The 23,906-nt window shown below is 44.3% G+C and overlaps 1 protein-coding gene across 10 annotated transcripts in view; it reads left to right on the top strand.

Moving 5' to 3' along the window:
* rbfox3 (RNA binding fox-1 homolog 3) overlaps nucleotides 1–17,704 on the top strand; it is a 111,873-nt gene extending 94,169 nt beyond the window's left edge. For 2 of the 10 annotated variants that reach the window (XM_062970785.1, XM_008104174.3), the window contains exons 2-12: nucleotides 1,022–1,276; nucleotides 2,753–2,893; nucleotides 3,238–3,291; nucleotides 4,809–4,901; nucleotides 6,268–6,328; nucleotides 6,767–6,820; nucleotides 7,813–7,945; nucleotides 9,316–9,355; nucleotides 10,293–10,354; nucleotides 13,491–13,569; nucleotides 14,759–17,704. In XM_062970785.1, the coding sequence (XP_062826855.1) occupies nucleotides 1,055–1,276; nucleotides 2,753–2,893; nucleotides 3,238–3,291; nucleotides 4,809–4,901; nucleotides 6,268–6,328; nucleotides 6,767–6,820; nucleotides 7,813–7,945; nucleotides 9,316–9,355; nucleotides 10,293–10,354; nucleotides 13,491–13,569; nucleotides 14,759–14,803 (984 nt within the window). In that variant the 5' untranslated portion in view covers nucleotides 1,022–1,054 and the 3' untranslated portion in view covers nucleotides 14,804–17,704. Of the gene's footprint in view, nucleotides 1–1,021; nucleotides 1,277–2,752; nucleotides 2,894–3,237; nucleotides 3,292–4,808; nucleotides 4,902–6,267; nucleotides 6,329–6,766; nucleotides 6,821–7,812; nucleotides 7,946–9,315; nucleotides 9,356–10,292; nucleotides 10,355–13,433; nucleotides 13,570–14,758 lie in introns of all 10 variants that reach the window. The other 8 variants (XM_008104175.3, XM_008104172.3, XM_062970786.1 and 5 more) reach the window with 7 other exon arrangements.
* Nucleotides 17,705–23,906: the final 6,202 nt, after the last annotated feature.

The following is a 23,906-nucleotide window of genomic DNA, read 5'->3' as shown; positions in this document are numbered from 1 at the left end:
GAAAAACCTCCAAGAGCCCTGGTCATCAACTGAGCTGCTTAGATCTTGCAAACTCTGAACCCTGCCTTCCTTGATTGAATCAATATACCCATAATATGGTTTGCCTCTTTTTCCGATTGCCTTCCACTTTACCAACTATTATCAGTTTTCCAGTGAGCCACATCTTCTGTTGATATGTTCGAAGTACAATGGTTTCAGTTTTGTCATCTTGGTTTCTAGGGATAATTTTGGCTTGATTTGCTTTAAGACCCATTTATAGGTCTTTTTAACAGTCCATGGTACCTGTAGAACAGTCCTCCTGCACCACATTTATTTTCTTTCTGACAGCTTTCTTCACTGTACAACTTTTACAAACAGAGAGAAATCAAATACTATAACATGGATTATTCCAATTTTGATATTATTCAAACAAAAAGGACTTTCTCAAGTTTTGCAGTTGTCATTATCTGAATGACATTGAGTAGGCTCCTGTGTGGATTACTCATCTACAGATGGTCATTATTTTACTCAGTGTAAAAACAGTAGCGAGACTTATAATTGCAAGGAATTGGAAGATAGTAACCAATCTCACACTGGAAGCACGGTATGGGGAGGTATGGAATGTAGCCTTAAATGATAAATTATCAGTGGAAATGAGGGTGTTCAGGGAGAAAACTAATAGATCTTATTTTGATTTATACTGGTCAGTTTTTATTAAATATGTTCTAGAAAGTGAAAAAGGAAAACAATACAACCTTGTTGGTCAGGAATTTTGGATATGACATTTGGTTGACATATAATGGTTAACTTATAAAGCGTATGGTAAAGGAAATACTTGTTCAGGCCTTGGTGGTGGGGTTATAGTTTGTAAAATGTTCATTGTTTTGTGTTTTGTCTCACTGTACGTTGTTAATGTATTTAAATAAAAATTAATTATAATAAAAAATTTGAAAAATCTACAGATGGTCATTTTCATGGTCTATTATGTTAACTTATATGAATTATCAAGGTAAAGTGCATTTCTCCTGTTGTGTCTCTGCAGGGCAACCAGGACGCCACGGCTCCTCCTGACGCAATGGCCCAGCCCTATCCCCCGGCCACATACCCACCGCCTCCCCAGAATGGCATCCCTGCAGAGTATGCTCCTCCGCCACATCCGCATCCGGCACAGGACTACTCAGGGCAGAGCACAGTACCTGAGCACGCCTTGACTCTCTACACGCCAGCACAGAGCCACCCTGAACAGCCCGGCACCGATGCCAGCACGCAGTCCATAGCAGGCACACAGACAGTACCGGTATGGGAGGGGGGTTACTACAGAGTCTGTATGAATGTAAAGGGAATGTGTCAGTACAGGGAACAAAGTGGGTGAGGTGGGATGAGGGCTGGTTAAAGAAAGTGGACAATTAGGCAGGACTGGGGGAGGCACAATTTCGAACTGCAATTTCTATCTTAGTTGTCCTATTAGGGAATTGTGGGAGTTGTAGTCGAAATGAGTTTGCAAGGAAAGTAAGGGGGAAATTGTTTACAAGAATGCTAACTAGAAGTTGGGGGATGCATGTACACAATTGCAAGAGGTGTCCAGAAATATATTTTGGGTGGCAAAATGGGGGAGGTGTCGATGGTTTGCGGGGATCATCCCACTTCCTCCCAGTTTGTCTGCTTTACCCTGTTGCACGTTTGACTAGGGGCTCAGAGTCTGTGGCAGGAGGCAAGCACACCAAGGCATTTCCAACCCCCTGCTGTCCCCGCCCCCATGGGCATTTGTGGCTCAATACTTAAGTTTCCTGGCTCTCTTCATGTCCCTAATCACTTGTAATCTACCTGCTTGGCTGTCTGCCAATCCCATCGTGCCAATGATGTGGTTGTAATGCAGCTCTGCGATGAAGAGCTGAGTGAGCAGTTTCTAGCCGTTCCTTCGTCCCTGAGTGCCAGGCTGGCATCTTGCCACCCCGTGGCTGTGTGAGAGAGCCCTGTCTCCCCACATGGCTGTACCACACAAGCCCATAGGCAGACCTGGGTTCAGGCTGGCCCCCACTACCTGTGAAAGTGTCTGCCGCAGGTTTTCTCCCACTCATTCAAACACCCGTGCCCAGCAATCCTAGTAATTTCCTCATTTTGTAGCTAGACAGATAGGCTGGAATGGCTTTCCAAAGACCAGTTAATTAATGGACTAAGTGAGATGAAAACTGGGGGCTCCCTGAGTCATAATCCCAGTCCACATTGGTCTGCACTCTCTGTGTGCCAGTGAAAGTTGGCAACTGCATAGCAGCCTGTCCATCTGTATGTATAGATCGCTGTCCTAGTCAATCACCTAAAGGAGGGATGGGCAAGTGTGGCTCAAAGACTTACATGCAGTTCCTGGCCTAAATTCATGCAGATAATAGGAGCCCAAAGAAAATGAATGCAGGGAAAGGGAAATGGGGAACAGGAGCTGAAATTGATGAGTAATTGAATTGTGAGCGGGGGGGGGGGGGGGAGCCTCAGCAAGTTGTCAATCCAGATCTCTGGGGGAGGGGAATTGAGAGAGGAAGCCAGACAAAGGACACCAGAACCCCACACTGCAAGGTTCATAGTGACAAGACGTCTTAGCTCCAAGCAAAACCCTTACACATACACCCATGCTCTGGTACACTTGCACTGGTTCACAGTGCCCCCACCATCTGCCCTTTTTCCAGGGGCAATGATAACTCTGCAAATGTGCAAGCAGATTGCCATGGGGCTGGAGTCACAGTGTGGTTATCCTTTGCTTCCTTCTCCCCCACCCCACCAGCAGACAGATGAAGCCGCGCAGACAGACAACCAGACGCTACACCCGCCAGATAGTGGTTCCGACAAGCAGCAGCCAAAGCGATTACACGTCTCCAACATCCCCTTCCGCTTCCGGGACCCCGACCTGCGGCAAATGTTTGGGGTGAGTCGATAACCACCCCTCTGCTTGCACACACATGCATGTACACCTGCACACACACATGCACTGGGCCCTCTGAAAGGTGATAGAACGCAGAATTAATGTTACTGGGACTGAATGCTGTTGTCGAGCTTGCCCCCAGAGACACCTCCACCTTCTGCAGCCTTTGTGCTCTTTCTCCACAAAAATGCCACTGTGTTGATCCCTCCTGTTGAATCAGGGTCCTGGGGGTATTTGTATTGCTAATCTGAGCTGACAAAAGAAGAGGGAGGAGGGAAGAAGAAGCGACCATTCCCTTTTTCACTTACTGTACTCTCTTTCCCACATTTTTGTTTTTTCTTCTGCAGCAATTTGGAAAGATCCTGGACGTTGAAATTATTTTCAATGAGCGCGGTTCTAAGGTAGGTTTTGCCTCTTGGTATACGGTACTGCCACCATGTCAGTATAGGTGTGATTTGCCAGGAGGCCAGGCCACAGTCCGCACTCCTGCTCCTCCCAGGTCTCTCTGCCTTTTCCTTCCTCTGCCTCAAGTTGCCTTCCAGCTTCTAATAGCTTTCCACCTGCATCCAATGCAAACTCCCCCCCCCCCCCCAGCCACAAACCCTGCAGCCATGGACAGAGAGCTTAATTTGGCAATTTAACTTTCCACCTTGAAAGCAAAAGAGTTGAATGCAAGCACTTAACTAAGGGGGGTCCTATATTTGCAGTGAACTAAAACATTTAACAGAATAAAAAACCAAGAGTGATTAGTTCCATAGCTAAGGTGGTTTAATGCAGGAAAATAACACCCTCTCATGGTGAAAGTGGAAATCACTCCAACAAAGTGGGAAAGGAGGAAAAAGCTTATTTAATGCATCTAAGATTTGGTGAAAATGGGAGTTGCATAAGAGTTGTTTTTTTTTAAAAAAAATGTGTATTTTGAAAATAAGACACCAACATGCTTTATTAACATGGCATTTTGTGTCCAAGAAGGCAGAGCAGTGTTTAAAAGAGTCTGACAGGGATTTGAAATATCTTTTAGCTCCCAAAAAACAGATCTACAGTCAGCCCCAGTATTTGCTCCTGGAGCCAGACTACACCATGGTAGTGGCAATAAGTCATCAGTGTATATGATACAAAGTTTAAAAAGGGAAAGGTAGGAAATTTGATCAGAAGCCTAACATGGAAGGATGGGGGTTTTCCCTCCCCCCACTCACAGATTTTCCAAAATCAGCAATCGTTTCCTTTCAGTTTTCCTGGAATTAGAGTGGGAAAGATAAATGCAATGTAGGAATTTTGTCTGTATGCATCCAATAGGACTAATAACAACTGGGTCATTTGTAGAAATAATATGAGGAGGGGGGGGGGTTAAACATCTCCCGCTTGTATTGCACCTCCAATCTCATTCCCTGCTCCCTCCTTTGCTACCTGAAGATTTGAAAGTAATATCAGGAAGTCCAGTGCACATCAGCATCTAATTTGTCCCCCAGTCCTCCTGAAAGATGAAAGACTCTCCCTGGCTGGCTGGAATGGTATACACTAGTCAATCAGCCCAGTACAATATATTTGTATCCATGACCCCTCTGGGAGTAGGGGGTAATTCCCATCAGAAAAGCTGTAGTGTAAGTCTGCCATGTCTCATCCCACAACCTTTGACTCTTGGGAAGCCACTCTCTGTGTCCTATCTTTTTCAAGCCTGACCCTTCCTTTCTCCTTACTTTGCTCCCTCTCCCCCAGCACTTGGGGTGGCCTGGAGAGTCCATGTCCTACCTCTCCTCCCAGGCCCTGAAGGGCTCTGTCTCTGCTGCTCCTTTACTCACCCCTTCTCTCTGTCCTGTCCTTTCCTACCCATCCCCCTTTTCTCTCTTCATCCTTTTCTCTTCCTCCTCCCTCCCGCTCTCTCTCTTTCTCCTTGTTCCTTTCTCTCCCCCACTCACAGGGTTTTGGGTTTGTAACTTTTGAAACTAGTGCAGATGCCGATCGGGCAAGGGAGAAGCTGAACGGCACCATCGTAGAGGGACGCAAGATTGAGGTGCGAAAAGGTGCACTGCCTGCTCTGCGTCGGGCATGAGGAACCATGCTTGCTACCCCAGAACCACCATTATTTTAAAAAGCACGCATAAACACACCTCTGGGGCCTCACGGACAAAGCAGGCGGCCGAGTGGATGTTGCATGCCCTGTGTTGATGGTTTCTAAATGACGGAGGAGCCAGGCAAGGGAAGGATGCAGAGGAGAAGGGGAGGAAGACAGAATGTCTCCAGCAGGTCTGCTCACAGGAGCTAGGAGCCAACAAAGAGAACCTAAAAGGAAAAAAGCATAAGCTTTGCTGGTGTATGAACAGAGCAGGGGAAAAAGGAGAACACATTATCTCAAAATGGTGGAAGGAGATGCCTCCTTTTATTCAGTTCACCAACCACTCCTAGGCTTCTGTGAGATATAGCTGAATCTTCCAGGCTTCCCAGTTTGGGAAACTACATTGAACCATCATGTGTTTGAAAAATGCAAACCCACAGGAGTGCTTCACCAGTCAAATTGCCACTTGATAAAAACAATATGTTTGCAGTTCAGAAAAGCGAATGCCCAATATACAAAATACAACTTGTTAGTCTTTAAGATTCTGGTGTTTTTCTGCAGCAGACCAACAGGGCTACTCCCACCTGCTGCCCAGGAAATTGCTTAGCTCTTGGTATTTTCATTTAAAACTATGAGCAATTTTAGTGCACATTACTGAAGATCTGCAAACAAACAATGTCTTGGTTCAGTCCTGAGAGAGCTGTTGGACCCTTCTTTTTAATCCAAAGCACTGTGCCACATATGGCACTTCCAGAACTCTTCAGCTCTGTTGTCAGAGTGGCAGGCACGACAATTAATGTGGTGGTATTAATCCAGACACCCTTTTCTGCTGAGCTTCCTGCCCTTTTGCTCTGTGTTCAGTTTCTGAAGTGTTCTCTCCTGTGGCATCACATCCCTGTCCAGTACTTGAATTGTGCATGAGCCCTGGGGAGAGCCCTGCATGTTAGCTGTGAACATGAAGTACTGGGAATTGTGAATTTCAGGAATGTTTCTTTTCAAAATACCCCAAACTGGAAACTATAGCTTTCGTCTTGTGCAGTACAATAGGAAGAATTATGGGCCAGGAATCAAGATTATATTGGATGGGAAAGAGATCTGAGATGTACAAATCAGCAGGCAGGAGTTTGGGTGTTGGCTGATATGGCATTGTAGGCATGGCTATGAAGATCCTTTGCATGGGAAAATCTGACCCAAATCCCAATTGGTATTTGTGAAGCCTGGAACTTTCCTTGAATTTCCAATCCCAGATATACCCTCCCAAGAAAGAGGGATGCTATTTGAGCCCAAGAACTACCAAGAACTAACTGGCTTTTTCTCTTTCTAGGTCAACAATGCCACAGCACGAGTGATGACAAACAAAAAGGCAGCCAATCCCTACACAAATGGTAATGGATTTGGGATAATGGCAGGAGGGCATTTGTGTGATACGCTACTGCTAGTCATTTCCAAAAGTAGGCGGGGTCTGCTAGATACACTTGTTCTGTCTTGTGCAACCGTATCTGAAGGTGGGAAACAGGGCTGAAGATTTTGTGGTTGCTGGAGAATCTCAAGAAATGGAAAAATAATCTTTGTGGGATTGGAGCCTGGCTTTGTGGTGTCTGTCAAGGGGACATAGATGACAAAAAAAAACCAAGTGTTTCTGATCTTGCTTAAGAAATGGACTCAGTGTTTCCCTAGACTCCCATATTCAGTAGGCCTGTTGCTCTCTTCCCTTTGAGGGCAAAGGCCTCTTGTATCTTTCCAGCCCCTTTCCTCAGATTCTCAGGCATTCTTCAGGCAGCAAAAGGGTGATGCTTTCATGTTTCTTTGTTTTTCCTTCCCAGGATGGAAGCTGAACCCTGTGGTGGGGACTGTCTATGGCCCAGAGTTCTATGCAGGTAATATATGGATGAGACTAGATCCTTGGACACTAATTGTCTATTTTGGATCTGGCTAAACATTAAAGTCTCAAAGCTGGAATTAGCTCATCGTTGTTTTCCTAAAACATTGGTGATGAATTGGTGATGAAAAAGCTAAGAAATGGAGATAGATAAAGAGTAGTAGTATAGCACTCGAAGGACACACATTCAAACCCAGCCAGCCAGCGGATTTTCATACCTTGTAACACATCCCACATCGATTCATGCCCAAATATGCTGGGGTTTTGTCTGCTTCTTTTTTCTGTTAAAAGAGTCATTAACTGTGATGTAGACTAGTTTTCCTTCCCTCCCCATAATCTTCTCCACAAACTAAACACTTTACCCCATGATCCTCTCATGATAATGATGCATTTGGTGTCACTAGGCTAACAGAATTGTTCTTGAGGGCTTGCTCCAGGATGGAGGTGTGGTAATCGATGAGACGTCTTGATGCATTACTCATATCTAGCATGGTTGAAATGGGAGTTAAGGGGATCTGTGATGTGGTGGCAGACGCAAGACGGAAGGGAAGGGTAGAGGTTGAAAACATCCTGGTTCTCAGCTACAACTTTCCAAACAGCAATCAAAATGGAAGTGACCTATATCTGTCCATAGCAGAGCTTGGGTAACTTACTTTTTTGGAGGGCCAGAATTCCCAGGATCTCTCACCTAACATATTAACTGGCCATGACTGTTGACAGTTTTTAGGATCTGTGGTCCTAGCAAGATAATTTTTGCCTTCCCTGCTGGAAGCTGGCTGGTATGGAAGGGGTGTCAATTTTTACATCATTGTATCAGATGTTTTTAAATTACTATGTTTAATAGTTTAATTGTTTTTAAAAAACAAAAGTTTGTCTTACCAATTGTAGAAGGATAGATTGGGAAGTAAGATTTAGTATATGGGCTGATTCCAGTCTCTTACTCATGAAAGGCTCTCTCTCTCTCTCTCTCTCTCTCTCTCTCTCTCTCAGTGACAGGTTTCCCATATCCAGCCACAGGAACAGCAGTAGCGTACCGGGGGGCACACTTGCGGGGGCGGGGCCGCACAGTCTACAACACGTTCCGGGCAGCTCCCCCACCTCCACCCATCCCCACTTATGGAGCGTGAGTATCCAGCAGAATCAGAGCCCTTTCCATTGGGGGGGAGGGTGAGAAGATCTTTCCCATTTAGGTGGGTGCTCCTGAAGGCATTGCCTTCACCCTTATATCCTATGGATCCCAGCATCAAGCCTGTGCTGACCCAGGGTGAAGGTCAGCCCACCTTGCTAAGTACTGGATTGTGTGCTGTTTTTACATAGAACAATTATCTGATGCCACACTTCACCATTGGCTATGCTCCCCAACATCTAGAGAACCACAAATGGTCTGGCCTTGACCACAAACCCCAATCATCTGATTCCCCCTGCCCAAAGCTGTGTATGGGGTGTGCTTTTGTAGTTAAGATAGTTACATTTTGTCTGGAATTAAGTGGCATAGGGGCTCCAGTAACTTGGCACACCCAGAACCCCTTACACTATGTGACAGTTGTCAGTTTACCCTAGGTTTGTCCCAGTTGGTAAGGCCTGCTCCCTACATTATCTACAGTGTTAAATTTATTTCATATAGAAAAACATTATACTTTGCCATAAAAATGTGATTTGGAGGGGAGATTTTAAGTGAGTATGCTGCTAGACAGCTGACTGAGTGCAGTGGGTGTTGCTGTGGGAACCTGGGCTGGCTGCATAAGAGTTACTCATGTGGTTGTTTTGCCCTTCACATCCATCTCCCAGCTAGGAAAGCACATTCCATAGCTATGCCTTCTCTTCATCAGGAATCTTCAAATTGCGTGACCAACATGGTCCATTAAATGTATGCAGATATATGCACTCTCTTCTGTTTTTGCACTCTCTTCTGAAACTGGTTCACATTTTGTGAAGTGTAGAGTGGTTGTTTTTGTTTTGCTTTTTGGCAGCTACATTCACACGGGGATCAGCCAAGACAGATGAACACAAAAACATGACAAGAGGCCGTGTGGGAGGAGAAAGAGAACTGGGGTAGTCACTCTCCTTACGGGCATTTTCTGTAGCCTCGAGCCATGGGAGTGAGGAACTCTCTTCTCTTCTGTTTTTCCTCAAGATGAAAATGAATGCAGAGCAGTCACTGTACCCATGTCAATATCCAAGGGCACAAATGTTCAAACCAATCTGAAAGCAGCTTTGTCCAGATTCCCGAAAAAGCACCTGCTCCTCCTTTGGTCATCCTGTTGACCTGTCAAGCAGATCGTCCCATCACACTTGGCGACTAGCATATTTGCATCTCTCCCGCTGTCAAGGCAGCGAAAGGCAATTAGCAGCCCTGAAAATGCCCGCTACACTAGGTGCCAGGGCTGGAGCTATCCTTTTGAAAGAAATATGCACCAAATGGGCTTCAAAGTATTTTGTGTGCATTGAATGTGAGAAGTCATTTTTATTGTTTTTCCTTTATTTCCTTTGCAGAGTGGTTTACCAGGATGGATTCTATGGTGCTGAAATTTATGTAAGTCCCTCTCTTTCAGCTCCTTTAAGCTTAAGCTACATCAACTCTGCATATGTCTCTTGTGCCACTCTCCCCAGCTGTGCTTGGAAGGATTACCTTTAGATTACCTAACAGCTCTGTGCCCTTGTGAGGAGTGTTTCTGATCTGTTCCAAGCTCCACCTGCTCATTTGGTTACATGATGTGAGCAGGTGAACACTTTGCAGAGAAAGACAGGTGAATAATTTCCTGTCTACTCCCAAAGTACAGGGGGTTGGGGGAGGAAACAAAGTGGCATCTGTATATCTCCCAGGGGGGCATTCTTTTAAAAAAAATCCAAAGTAACTCACAAAAAATGGATAGGCCAGTAGACAGAAACAGAAATGTTTGAAAGCAAGGTTCCCCCTCCCACAGGCTGATGAGGCCACTTTGAAAGTTTGGAAGACAGCAGAAGAGGGGAGGCAGATGGGGGGTTAGTGTGTGCGTGTGCGAATGTGTGCAGGTGCCTTCCTTTCTTGCATCTGCTTCCACAAAAGCCAGGATTTATTTCCTAGCCCAGTGTCAGCATGCTGTATTACAGCAGCATTTCCCCTCCATATTTAAAATGCTCTGGGCAATATTTCAGGCAGGCTCTGACGGATTTATCAGAGGCGACATCTCGTTAACACTGCCACCCGCTGGGGAGGTGACATTCTCTCCTCAGCATGTTTAATTTTTTGCAGGTTAATGTTAGCGAGACCCCCGGGGAATGCTAATGAGACTAGTGTTGGACTCGCCTTGTGGGTAGTGGGGACAGGTCTCCCTCCTGGGCTTGCATAGCACCTTGTGTGGTCCATTTCTTTTCAAAGAACCAGCCTCTTGACACAAAAGGAAGCCCTCTTCCCCTGATCATCTAGACAGGTGGGCAGGCAGAAGGTCACAGTCCTCACCCTAAAGCTTGGGCTCTCCTTTTTGCTCCAGGGGGGTTATGCCGCCTACAGATATGCCCAACCTGCAGCAACAGCAGCAGCTTACAGCGACAGGTAAGCAAATTTACCTTTTGTTAGGAATCATGTCTCGCTTTAACTTCCAGTCCTACAAGCTGGCTTCCTTTTTCTCCCAAGTCAGATAAAAAGGCAGCAGGCAGAACCAAACCAAACTGAATGGAAAGCACGTGGCTGCAAACCTTATAACATGAATCTATTTACGTAATTACAACCCCTTTACCCTCTTATTCCTTTTTTAAAGTATCGAATTAGAATTTCACATGATTGTTTGATCAGCACACTTAGAAAAACAGTGATAAAATGGAACCACCACTCCCTCACCCCCACCCTTTGTATCATCCCTCATCTGTTTGGAAGATAGAGTCATTCAGCATTAGAATGGATTCATATTTTTGAAGAGGACAATTAATTATGGACCCCTTTATTCATGGCATTTAATGTTCAATGGCAGTTGGCAAGTTTTTCTCACAATTAGCATTATAACAGGAAGTTTATTGAAGAGATATATTAAAACAGGATATAATCTAGACATGCTATCCTTTTGATTTACTTGGTTTGCAGTTTCATGCTATTTTTGCAATACATTGATTATCCGTATAAAATTTGTAGAATATCTGGTGTGCATACCTTGTTCTATTAATGTTTTGTATACAATTAGATGCTTAGTGGTCTTAATATTGATTTCACCAATTTTTTTCAACAATTATGCTTTTGCAATTACAATTACAATCAATTCATAGTACTGCAGTCCCATGCTTTCTAAGCATATTGCTTTGGCTTGGATTCTGAGACACTGGGATAAAGACTCCCGTATTAAGGTAATTTGGTGAGGTCACCCCCAAGTAGTCAGGAAGGTGGAACATTACTGCTGTTAGCTAGTCAACAAGCAATGTTTCCCATCCCTGCAAAACTGTGAGGCAGCAATAGGATACTGTGAACGATTCATGCCCCATCTGGGCAGAGCACATGCCAAGATCCCCTGACTCTTCATGTACTCCAGCTCCAATTCATGAACATAATATTGAGTTCATGCTCATGAATTCAACATTACATCAAAATGATTTTGTAGCACCTTAGAAACTAAGCAAGATAATGAAATGTTTTCACTCCATGCATCTGAGAAAGTAGATTTGGTCTATGAAAGCATATAGTACTGATGTTGTTCTCTCAGTTAATTTCTAAGATACTACAAGATTCCATTGCACATTGATATTCTCGATCAGGCCTGCACAATAAGTGGCCTTCCAGGTGTTTGGAATTCCCACTTTCAGAAGCCTTAGCCCAGTGGTTCTCAATCTGTGGGTCCCCAGATGTTTTGGCCTACAACTCCCAGAAATCCCAGCCAGTTTACCAGCTGTTAGGATTTCTGGGAGTTGAAGGCCAAAATACCTGGGGACCCACAGGTTGAGAACCACTGCCTTAGCCAGATTGTCCAGTGATCAGGAATTCTGGAAGCTGGAAACAGCTTGTGCAGGCCTGTTCTAGAGTAACATGACTGTGTATTTGAATCCCCCCCCCCCCATACTAGGTATTTGTCTTCTTTGTGGACACATCTAATTTCATAATTACCTCAAGCCATGATGTACAAAGGGAACCAAGTTCGATGCAGCTGCATTTGTTTAGACAGCCCCTTTCACAGGGCAAATCTGTCAACAGCCCCACCCCATATTTCTGTTATATTTCAAATCACCCTGAATATTGCCACAATGGCTAATACTTCTTTCTCAGGCAACTGGTAAAAATGTTTGCACTTGATAACCCATTTAACCCCTTTACTCCCTTATTCCTTTTTTTAAAGTATCTAATTAGAATTTCACACGATTGTTTGATCGACACACTTAGTAACACAGTGATAAAATGGAACCACCACCCCACCCTCTGTATCATCCCTCAAATGAAGCAGCAGGGTACATTTGGTGTTTGGTCTAAAAGGCCCAGACAGATACTGTAAGTATAGATGTGACACTGACTGGGAGAATGAGCTGTGAGCTAGGGTTCAGATCCCCTCTCAGTAATGAATTCACTGGAATTGCCTCAGATGAACCCTTGCTCATTCAGCCTCCGCCTTCCCATCTGCAATATGGGATTATAATACGAGTCTACGTTATGGAGCTGCTGAAGGATTACTGAGATAATGTATGTGAAGGAGTTTGAACATTTAGGAAAATCGCTCTATAAATACTAAGTATTCTTATTATAAAATCCCCTGAGAGTTCACTGCTTAAGACTTCAGCTATTGAATATCAGTATTAAGTTATAACTCTATTCTTCTCTGGAAGTATTGGCCTTGGAGTCTGCAATTCAGCTCTTTGTTCATTCTTTCACTCTCAAAATCCTCTTATAATTTCCTTCTCTCAGTTCACATGATCCAATATTGATCCTTCCCTCCCCATTTCCCAAATCCAGCCACAAAGCTAGTCGGGCTCCAGCTCCTCCATGCCATTTCTTTTTGACCTGACCTCCATCCATGGTCCAGCTGTTATCACATACACTTCACACCTTAGGTTGGATGCGAAGGCTGCTCTTTTTTCCTTGAGTACATAAGGGCAATTGGACATCATCTCTTCATCTCCCGTTGAGTCATTTAAAAACTGATTTAACTCTTCCATAGACCTCATCAAGTATTCAGAGCCTCTAGGACAGTGGTTCTCAACCTGTGGGTCCCCAGATGTTTTGGCCTACAACTCCCAGAAATCCCAGCCAGAAATCCCAAAACAACCCATGGATTGAGAACCTTCTCTAGGAGGTGGCCAGATTTCTCCAACAGTTAGGGACACAGGTAATGCCACCACTCCTTGCCTCCCAGCTGTGCCACAACAGTTGGAAATTCCCCAGCACAGCTCAATCCCTTTGACCAAATGCTTCTTGACATATTCTGACTGCCCAGAACATGATCTTTATGCTGATACTAAGTCATCAGCAGGATTCTAGCCCTAGCATATTCATGATTGATACCTCTGATGTCTGACTCTTGATCTCTGGGAAGAGCAGGGTTGCAGGAGAGGGGGGTGAATATGGGATGCTCAGAAAATAATTCTGCAATTTCTGTTGTGCATATCATGCCTTGAAAAGATATGATGCCTGGGGCCTGATTCATAATTTTTTGAACATTTAGGGTTGGCAACTCTGCGATCCCCCAGTTTTTAACGCTGCCCCCTGTGTTCGCTCCTAGTTACGGCAGAGTTTATGCAGCTGCAGATCCTTACCACCACACCATCGGCCCTGCTGCCACCTACAGCATTGGCACCATGGTAAGAAAACCTGGGACTACCACTACCTCCTTGTGAGTGGGCTAACAGGGGAGCATGCCATGTTGGGTTTAGGCTGCCACATAGGGTGAAGGGGCAGAGGGAATGGGCATGTTGGAATGCCTCTGGAAGCACCTGCACTCTCACCCCACAGCTACAGTCTCATGCCACAAGGGGGGAAAAACTTAATAGGAAGCTCCCAAGAGAGAATGCTCACACTTTTACTCACACACATGGTCCTGGCATATATCCTGCTACCATCATAGCCAGCAAGGCACAGATGTTTGCCTTTTGGCTCTGTGGTTGTTACCGGCCTTGAAACAGAAGACAGGTTTCCCTGCAAATCCAATGCCCTGGCTCCATCATCCAGAACAAGAAGTAGTTTGTTCAGGGTATATGTGAACATTTTCTCAGGGGCCATTTTTCAAGCAGCAAGCCATTCTTCAGTAGAAAACTGGTGTGGGACAAAGCTTATGCCTGTGCAGACAGACAACTATTTGCCATTTCTTGGTCTTACACACACTATCACACTTTTTGCAGGGATGTCTCTTTGTAATTGCATTCAAAATGAAAAACATTGAAGTTGCCCTGCAAGAACATCTGTGCTAACTAGGGATAATGGGAGGTAGAGCAGAACAACACCTAAAAGACCGGGCTTCACCCATCTATGGCAACCACCCTACAGGCTAATGGAACTGAGTTCAGCCATCAGCTGTTGGGAAGAAGTGATCATATAGAGCAGTGGTTCTCAACCTGTGGGTCCCCAGATGTTTTGGCCTTCAACTCCCAGAAATCCTAACAACAGGGACCCACAGGTTGAGAACCACCAATATGGACGATTCTGGGCCAGATATGGGCATGGAGGAGTGAAATTTCAGTCGGAAACAACTTTCGTCCTGGAATGATACTTGCTACAAATGTCCTGTTCTCTTCTTCAAACACTTTTTTAAAGAAATGAACATCAACCTTTGCCCTCCACCATTATTCAGACATCTTGTGAGTCCAAGCCCAAAGCAGCATTGCATGCTTCGAGTTTTGTCCACCCACCACTGCTGGCCACTGCCATAAAGCAAGGCCTCTGCTAGCCTGGGTGATCTGGAGAGACCACCCCAAGGGCTGAAGTAATGGGGCAGGGATGGGCTGTGCCTCTCCTTTATACTGATTGGCTTTTTCTCCGTCTTTGATGTTGCAGGCTAGTCTATACCGAGGAGGGTACAGCCGCTTCACTCCCTACTAGCAAGACAGACCCAGCCCCTCCTCACAATAGTCACACTGACTTCTCCTTAGAAACCAAATCAAAATCAAATGGACCTGGGCCCCTGCCCCACACTGTTGGCCCTGAGCTGCCTAAACCCACCTTATTTCTTTACCTCAAACCACCTCTCATGTCTCACATCCCACATGTCTCTGATGGTGTACAGCCAAGTGTGTTTCCATTGTGCAAAGCCACCAGCCTTGGAATTTGGGACTGGTGCCTGCTTTCAGGCAAAAGCAAACAAATAGACCACCAGCAAGCAGAACCTCAAGGAGAGCCTCCTGTTTTTCTCAGAGGCCACTCAGCTTCCCAACTCTTATGGGTTTCCAGTTCCCAGGCTCTCAGTTCTGGGGCACCTCATTCACTTTGGGTAGGCCCATAAAGGCATCCCACGTTGTCCCATGGCAAATCTCTCACATGATTAAGGGAGAACCTCAAGGGGGAGAATACCATTAAGAGAACTCAGGATTTCATCCCTATCAGATGTAAACTGCCCACATGGGATATCCTTGCCTGCAACACTGGATGGGCAGGGCCCAAGGCTTTCCTGGAATACTAACAAGCCTATGCTCTCAAATCCTAACCCATTGCTACCATGCTTAGATCTACTCAGTCTCCAAGTGACTGCAGGAAGTATCTTCCATCCTTCCCCACTGTGTCACCACAACAAAACTATCTAGGGGGTGGGGCTGTGCCACTGAGTTGACTTGATCAGGGACAGGAGAACATTTCCCACTTCAGTGTTTTCCAAGAATGTACAGTAAGAAGGGAAGGAAACTGAAAATCCTATGGCAGCAGTGGGCCTTCTGCCAAGTTGGCAGGGGCCAAAATAGGCCCCCTTCTGGGACCCTCCTGGCTTCACACCTCTCTCTCTCACCAAATTGCCTGGGGATATGAAGGAGCTGGCTGGGAGCAGCCCCAACGGGGCTGAATGATCCTAGCTCCTTCATCAATGTGGGACTACTAAGGTTAGCCAGTGGGCAATAGTCTCTCTCCATGTGCTGTACAGAACCAACTCAAAGATCTATTCTGAAGTGGATGGGAGAGGAAGGCATTTGTGGAGACAGGAGCAGGACGGGCAGAGGGAATGGGCAATGGTCAAGGAGGCTGGGGATTGGGTGCCAGTGTCCTCACTTCCCAGTTCAAACATTTTAGGCCAACAACCATCCAGGGGCCAGAAAGGCCTTCTGTCACACCTCCCACTGCCCCACTCTTTCTGCACACCCCTGACCCCAACCCACCCCATCCCACCCCCAGGCAAGTGCCTGCAGGTTTCTCCATAGAACGTTCTGCCTTTTGTTTTCTGTTATAGTGAAACCTTCAGCTGTTTCCTTCTGGGACCAGGAAGGGCACAAAATATTTTTTAAAGCAAAGCAACAAAACAATTACAAAACTATACAAGCCAAGCGACCGAGTGAAAGCCCCCTTCTGTCCACACATGCGCCCCCCCAAAGCGAAAGGCCAACCGGAGCGCAGCCACCGACTGACCCACCGGACAGAGAGGACGGCAGCTGCCCACAGACTCTACAAAGCTGTCCATGCCCGGGAGACCCGTGCCCTGCTCCCTTGCCCCCTCCTCTTCTGCTGCAGACTATGGAGCCAGGAGGGACAGGCACTCTGACACATGGACTGGACTCTGGAGGCCCCGGGGCCACTACGTCTTCCTTTCAACCCCCTGGAGAAGAGCTGCGGCCAACCCCTACCGCAGACTAACGCCACGAGCGCACCGGCAGGGCTAGCGATCCTGCTTTTTGCTTCCCAGACCCTTCGCCTGCTTTTTGTGCTTTGCTGGTTCATCCATTTGTCAAGTTGGTCTTGGGGATTCCCGGGCCAAGCCAGGGCAGGGGCTTTGGGGGTACAGCTAGCTTATCCCAGTGGGTGGGAATCTCGGGTTTTAGAGGGGGTTTTCTTTGAAGAGATTGCACTTTCCCCTCCCCTGAGGATCCCCGCTCCCACTAGCCCCTTTGGGGTCAGGATCCCTATCACCACTCTCCCCAGCCCCCATTCACACTCCTCATTCCTTTACCAACCCCACAGCAGGCCTGGCTGAGCTCTCTGTGGGTCACCTGAGAGCTGAGATTACCTGAGATAACCCCTGCCTCCTCAGCCGTAAGACCCCCCCCCCCAAGACAGGGCCAAAAAGTGCCGCACACCTCTTCACTGTGGTAGTGGTAAGTGGAAGAGGAAGAGAAGCAGGAGGCACTGCTGTGCCTGAGGTATATGCATATTCCTAAAGGACCACAGGGCCAAGTGAGAGACAGGACATTGCAGCTCCTCCACCGTGGCGGCAGCAGTGGCAGAAGCTGAGGCAGGAGGGACCAGAGTAATTAAGAAACAAGAACTGTTTTGCTGCAAGAATGGAGCAAAATTTTCAGCAAGCCCCAGAGGCTGCTTTTGCAATGGGGCAATCCCCTATTCCTCCATTTTCCTCCCTGCCGCAGCCCATGGTGGGAGGAGTGCATGCCTTACAGCCTGCCTTCCTCCACCATCTACCACCCTGGAGCCAGATGGACTCAGGGCATCCCTTCCTCACCCAACCCCCACTGCCAGCCCAACCCTGACCCCACCTGGGCTTAGTCATCTCATGAAACCTCACTTTCTATTCAGCATTAAAGCTCCTGACACGCCAGCAACCAGATGATCCTCCTTTTCTATTCCCGTTGTACATAGCCCCCCCCCTTTACCACTTCTGCCCCCCTTGTACAAAGCCCCTCCTCCCATTTGCTGCCGTTTCTCCCACCCTGGGAGCATCAGCCACCCGCCCCATTCTGTATGCTTCTAAGGTGTGAACATTCAAATAAACAGTATTATTATTTATTGATGATTATTATTATTACTATTATTATTATTATTAAGATTATTAATAAAGGTTTCTTTCTTCAACTAGGATGGCTCAAGGTTTTCTTGGGAGACTGGGTAAATGGTGTACATAGGACAGCACCAAGGAATTGGCTCTGAGGTTGAAAGACAGAGACTGGCTCTTCAATACAGTTTATTGTGGCTCAACATTATGCTGAACCAAGGCTGGGAAAGGGAATGAGGTCAACTCCTGAGGCCCTTTCCCACTACTCATTTATATTACTATGGAATCCTGGGGTTTTTAGTTGGTTGGGTCACATTCTGTCAGCATCAGAAGAAGACAAACTCCCTCTAAACAAATTTTGCCAAGTAACCCCAAGGGTCTTCATAACTTGGAAACTGCTTGAAGGCACACAAGAGCAAAGGAAGGACAGGATCTCTTCAGCCCTCCAAGTTGTGTTTAACTACAACTTCATCATCCCTCAGCTGATGGGACTTGCAGCCCAGTGAAATTTAGAATGCCATACAGTTTACACCCATTGTGTAATCTGCAGGTATGACAGTATTGTAATATCCGAACAGGATGCCGGCTAAAATCCAGTATTTCTTATCAATTTCTAGAGATACTTCTATAGTTTCCTCTAAGGAAGGGAAAAAAAAGACCAGGAATGGGAGAATACTGGTATAAGCAGTTAATAACCATTTCATGGCTGTCTATAGAGTGTAAGATTGAGGCTGAGTCAATGGCTATGCAACACTGGAGACATGTTGGGAACGGGAGAGTTTTAAATACACCGGAAACTGTCATGCCTAAAACCATGTGGCGGGACCAGCATTTTTCAAAATGTCAGTTTGTTGATCTTGCCGTAATCATGGCCACCTAAGCAGGACTGGTGGTGTAAATATCGACATACCAATTTCTTTTGCTTGGAGCCATCACTACACAGGAGGACGGGCTTGTGCAGCGAAGAAGCTGAGATCCCAGCACGTGCCACGCTTGGTCAAACACCCTGCCGCTAATTGCTTGCATGCCAGACTGTGAGGGAATAATTGCTATTATCAATTCTCTTGCAGGCTCTGCTTCAAAGCTTCAAGGGGGAACCAAGTGAGTGACTCTGTATATGTGTGCGTGTGTATGTGTGTGAGAGAGAAAGAACAGAAATGGCAGTGTGAAAAATAAAACCATAGGAATGGTGCTCCCAAGACACAGAGTCACCAATAGCATAATCCTACAGCTCACAAGTGTGGTCAGCTTTGGTGGGTCTTGGAGTCAATTCCTTCAGGTACACTGCAGGGCATGTCTATTGCTCAAACTGGAAGTGGCCAAATGTCCAACACATTCTCTAATAACCATGCTTTCTGCCAAAACAAGGTCTATGCGGCATCCGATGGTAGAGGAAAATCACATTTCCTGGTGACTTTTGGTGTCTAGCAAAACCAAAGGTGAGTGTGATTTTGGGCAAAGAGGCAGGCTTTGATTGCATCAAGCCAGTGGATTAATACAAGCCAAGAAAAAAATGCAGATATGCTACCAAACTCCCTGTGATCTTCCCCGCTCCAGTTTTACCTTGACTGAGCTGCACTTCCCTAGTCTCCAAGTTTCTTTACCATATATCTCAAATTGCCATTTGTTTGCTTCATAACAGATTGCACACATAACACCCTTGGTTGTTCACAAAAAAAACCTGCACTGTTGTCTAAGCACTGTATACAGAATGGAAGATAATTGCTAAAGGGACACTTTGGGTTTGTGCTCACAAAGCAAATATTGTCAAACTAGTTAAAAAAAATAACCAGCTAAACTCTGCAAGATTCTAGAATGGGAGTAACTGAGTTCACTTACCCTTCTAACCTGCAGGAAGCACAGGGCTCCATTCACTTTCTCCAACATGAAAGACATAAAGCTTTGCCCCCACCCTGTGGCACAAGTTAGTAACTGCATTGTTCTCTTTAAAGTCCTATTCTGAGGCATGGGTAATAGTTCAGTTACATATAGCCCAACCTTTCTAATTTTGTAAAAGCTTATCAAGACAAAAGATCGCAATCATATTTTGCTGCATCCAAACAAAGAAATGAGGTTTCATCAGCTCTGGCTATTACAACACAACTTGAAGTTGGGTTGTTGTGAGTTTTCCGGATTGTATAGCCATGTTCCAGAAGCATTCTTTCCTGACATTTCACCCACATCTATGGGTGATTGTGATTGTGATTGTGAGGTATACTGGACACTAAGCAAGGGAGCTTTATATAACTATGGAAGGTTCAGGGTGGGAGAAGTTGGTTTAAAATCATGGCTTGTTCTGAAGCATATGTTCATTTTTCTCAGCGTTTTCAGTGATGACTGAAAGATTAGCACATTAAATTCAGATGTTCCTAAAAGAGAGGAGGAAACAAGATTGTTATTTAATCATGATACATTCAACCAGTTGTGGCCACAGGGAGTGGATCTACACTGGCACATAAACCAGCGTCCATATGACCTAAGTAGTTAGTATAGCCTAACTTCTTTAAACTTAAGCATATATTGTACTCAAGTAAGCACAACATACACTATTTTTTATGATTGTTAATGTTTTAACTTCTTAAATTTTTTCTGCCACTTATGAAGAAGGGAGCATATTAGTTCCTTAAGTGTTGAAAATGCCACCTAAAATGAATCTACTAAACTGCATATCTCACATCATGAGAAAATAACTTTATTGTTAATTCATTAACAACTGCAACAAAAACTATAGTCAGGACGAGTTTTTAAAATCCTACATTAAATAAAAATTGGATAAAACATATACCAAAAGCAAACTACAAGATATCACAGCACATTAAACTACCAATAAATACAGAATATGAAAACCAAAAAGATGTAAAACCTACCACATAACCTATATATCTCTACTGAAATGTATAACGAAAACTTCAATAAGGAAAAAATATGACTTACTGTTATCTTTTTTGTCACTGTTTTTACTTTTATAAGCTTCCATCTCTGTCTACTTTATTTAGAAACTAGCTTAGAGACCCGGTGGTGCCCGGGTTATTAGAAGAAGGCATTGTTTGTTTTGGGATATTAGGTAATATCACTTAAATGTGGTCCAGATCCGTTGTTGGCTGGGTTCAGTGCTGTCTGGATGAGGGTGAACTACAACTCCCGGATTCCCAGGGCAATCACCCCCAAACCCTGCCAGTATTTGCAGTAGGGCATGTTTGCTTTGTGTGCCAAGTTTGGTCCAGATCTGACGCCAGCTGGTTTCAGTGCTTTCAGGATGCAAGTGAACTACAACTCCCAGAATCAAGGTCCATTCTCATTAAACCCTGCAGTATGTTCCGTTGGTCAAGGGGCTTCTCTGTGCCAAGTTTAATTGTTGGTGGTGGTCACAGTATCAGTGAAGGTACTGCAAGTCCCATTATCCATGGCAAGTTCGGTCCAGATGCATCATTGGTTGGGCTAATAGGGCTCTCTGGATGTAGATCAAGTACAACTCTTGTAAATCATGGTGAATTCACCCCAAACCTCTTGTTCAATTACTGAACAATTCCTCTGTTAACTGTGTGCCATAGGAAGGGGTTGGAAAGGGTTAAGGGAGAGGCAGTGGGCAGGGTTATGCAAATGAAGGAACCCTGGGGTATTCATTCTGGAGGAGAAACAGAACATCTAGGATAAAATTGTCCCTGCATGAAAGCCTTCACTTGGGTGGGGGGCAGGATAGTGTTTGTGGAGGACACGGGCAGGGTTTGGGCTGCATATTCATGGTGCACACTGTAACCTGGATGTCAGTGGAGTGAGGGCCATTGGTGTCTCCTGTTCAGTGGAAACTATAGCTGTTTGTGGAGATGGGAGGCTGTCTGTGTAAGTGGACACCTCTGCCACATACACACATACACATTTTTCACTTTTATTATGTGTATAGAAAAAAGTTTACACTTTATTTATTTATTTATTTACTAAATTTATATCCTGCCCTTCTCACCCCGAAGGGGATTCAGAGCAGCTTACAAATTAAATTTACATACAATATTATATTATTAGCATAGCCCCATACTGACATTATGTATAATTCTTCCCCTCACATTTGAAGGTTTAACTTTTGCAGATTTGATTACTATATTTCTTTGCTTTCAAGATGCCGTTGATTGGAAGAAACACAGTAATTTCAGTACCATAAACAAACAAAAAAAGATTTGGTTCCAATAAAAAATAAAATATTGTCTCGCAGCCCTGTTTCTATGTTCTTGTGTGTACACAAATAACTCTTTGTATCAATATGACTTCATAGTGCAATCTTTTTGACAAGTTTGATGCGCAAAAAATGAATTAACGACAGCTCCACACTTGCAAAGCATGCCATTTTTTTCAACAACAGAATAGCCAGAGCAGAGTGGAGGGATAATGGTCAAACGCAAAGGCAGGGGTCCTACATAAAAACAGAACATGTGATGCCATCAGAGAAGGACGCAGGCCCCTTCCACACAGCTGTATAAAATCCCACATTATCTGCTTTGAACTGGGTTATATGACAGTGTGGACTCAGATTACCGAGGGCCCTTCCACACAGCCCTATATCCCCAGAATATCAGAAAATTCCACAATATCTGCCTTGAACTGGGTTATCTGAATCCACAACGCTGTATATTCCACTTCAAAGCAGTAATGTCGGATTTTATTCAGCTGTGTGGAAGGGGTCCCAATTCAAAGTAGATATTGCAGATAGCCTTGATATTCTTGGTTATATGGCTGTGTGGAAGGGCCCTTAAGCCCCTTCTACGCTGCCATATAAATCCAGATTATCTGCTTTGAACTGGATTATATGATTGTAGATTAATATAATCCCATTCAAAGCATTGATACTCTTGATAATCTGGATTATATGGCAATGCAAAAGGAGCGTTAGAGATTCCTAGAGAGGTGCTCCCTCAAATGCAAAGTAGGTTTTTTATTCATGGTTTTCTGTTTGTGATGGTCCTGCTGAAGAAAATGTAATGTCAAATTAGGTAGACTGAGGCCACAAATCTCACATGGATTTGTGTCTTGCCATGTTTTAATCTTCACTCTAGTTTTTTGCTGCTATTGTTTGAGAAATAAATATTTTGAAATAATCTGTATCATCAGAAACAAAAACAGCATTCTAAGGCTGCAGCTATGCTGCCATGTAATGCAGTTTGGAACTCGGTTCAAACAACATTATATGGGTCTTCAATTCTGTATTATATGACAGTGTATATCCAACCTACAACAGTATTATACAGTTGTATTATATTACAACTGTATTATATGGCAATCTAGATCCAATCTAAGTAACATGTTGATTTTTACTACTGAAAGTCCTGCCAACAGAAAGTGTATTTCCTCCTCTGTGTATTTCCTTTCCCATGTCTTAACATAATTATTTTGAAATAATGCACAGTGAGCAGTTCATTATAATACCTAGATATTTCACCTTCTTTTTGTTTCTATATTAATTTTCCCATCAATTCTATTTGAGCTTTCATCATATTTTTGATCAACATTACTGCCTTTTGTTTAGTGATTTTGAAACCTACCAAATCCAATTCTTTTAACATTAACATTAACAACAATCTTTCTGTATTCTTGTATAGATTTGTCAAAATAATCACCAGCTCATCAGCAAATGCTCTTAATGCGTATGATTCTTTTAAAAATCTTTATACCTGTAATTTTGTCTGATATTTCTATTCAAACCCTATTCAAGTGCTAGATAAACAACAATGGTGATGATGGACATTCCTGTCCTGTTCCTTTTTTGTATCTCACATGGATTAGACAGCTCTCTGTTTATTATTATTCATTCTGTCTATGTAGAATAAAGTGAACTAATTCATGTCATAAAGTTGTCTCCAGATGACATCTCTTTCAACACTCTGAAAAAGAAATCTGGTCTAAATTGTCAAAGGCCCTTTTTGCATCCAAAAAAAAATCAGTGTGGTCTATTTCTCCTTATATCATTCTAAATATTCCCATATATTTAATACAGTTCTAATATTATCTCTCCGTTAACTTTTAGATAATAATCCATTGAGCTTCACTAAGAAAAATCTGGAGAATAATTTTCAGTCTGTTTGCCAATGTCATCGTAACAGCTTAGTCATTATTCAACAATTATATTGGTCTGTGGGGATTTCTTTGCTCAAAGTCAAGTCCTGGTTTTCTTTTTGTATCAAAGCTATATTAGCCTTTTCCCAACTATAAGGGATCTTCCCAGTATGTCGAATTGAATTCATTGTCTGCTGCAACGGTATTAATTAGACGGTCCTCTTCAAAGCATTTATAGAG

Source organism: Anolis carolinensis, chromosome 2 (assembly GCF_035594765.1).
Source record: "Anolis carolinensis isolate JA03-04 chromosome 2, rAnoCar3.1.pri, whole genome shotgun sequence".
In the NCBI taxonomy this organism is placed as follows: Eukaryota; Metazoa; Chordata; class Lepidosauria; order Squamata; family Dactyloidae; genus Anolis; species Anolis carolinensis.
Note: the sequence above shows the minus strand (reverse complement) of the source record. Positions and strands in the feature narration are given on the sequence as shown.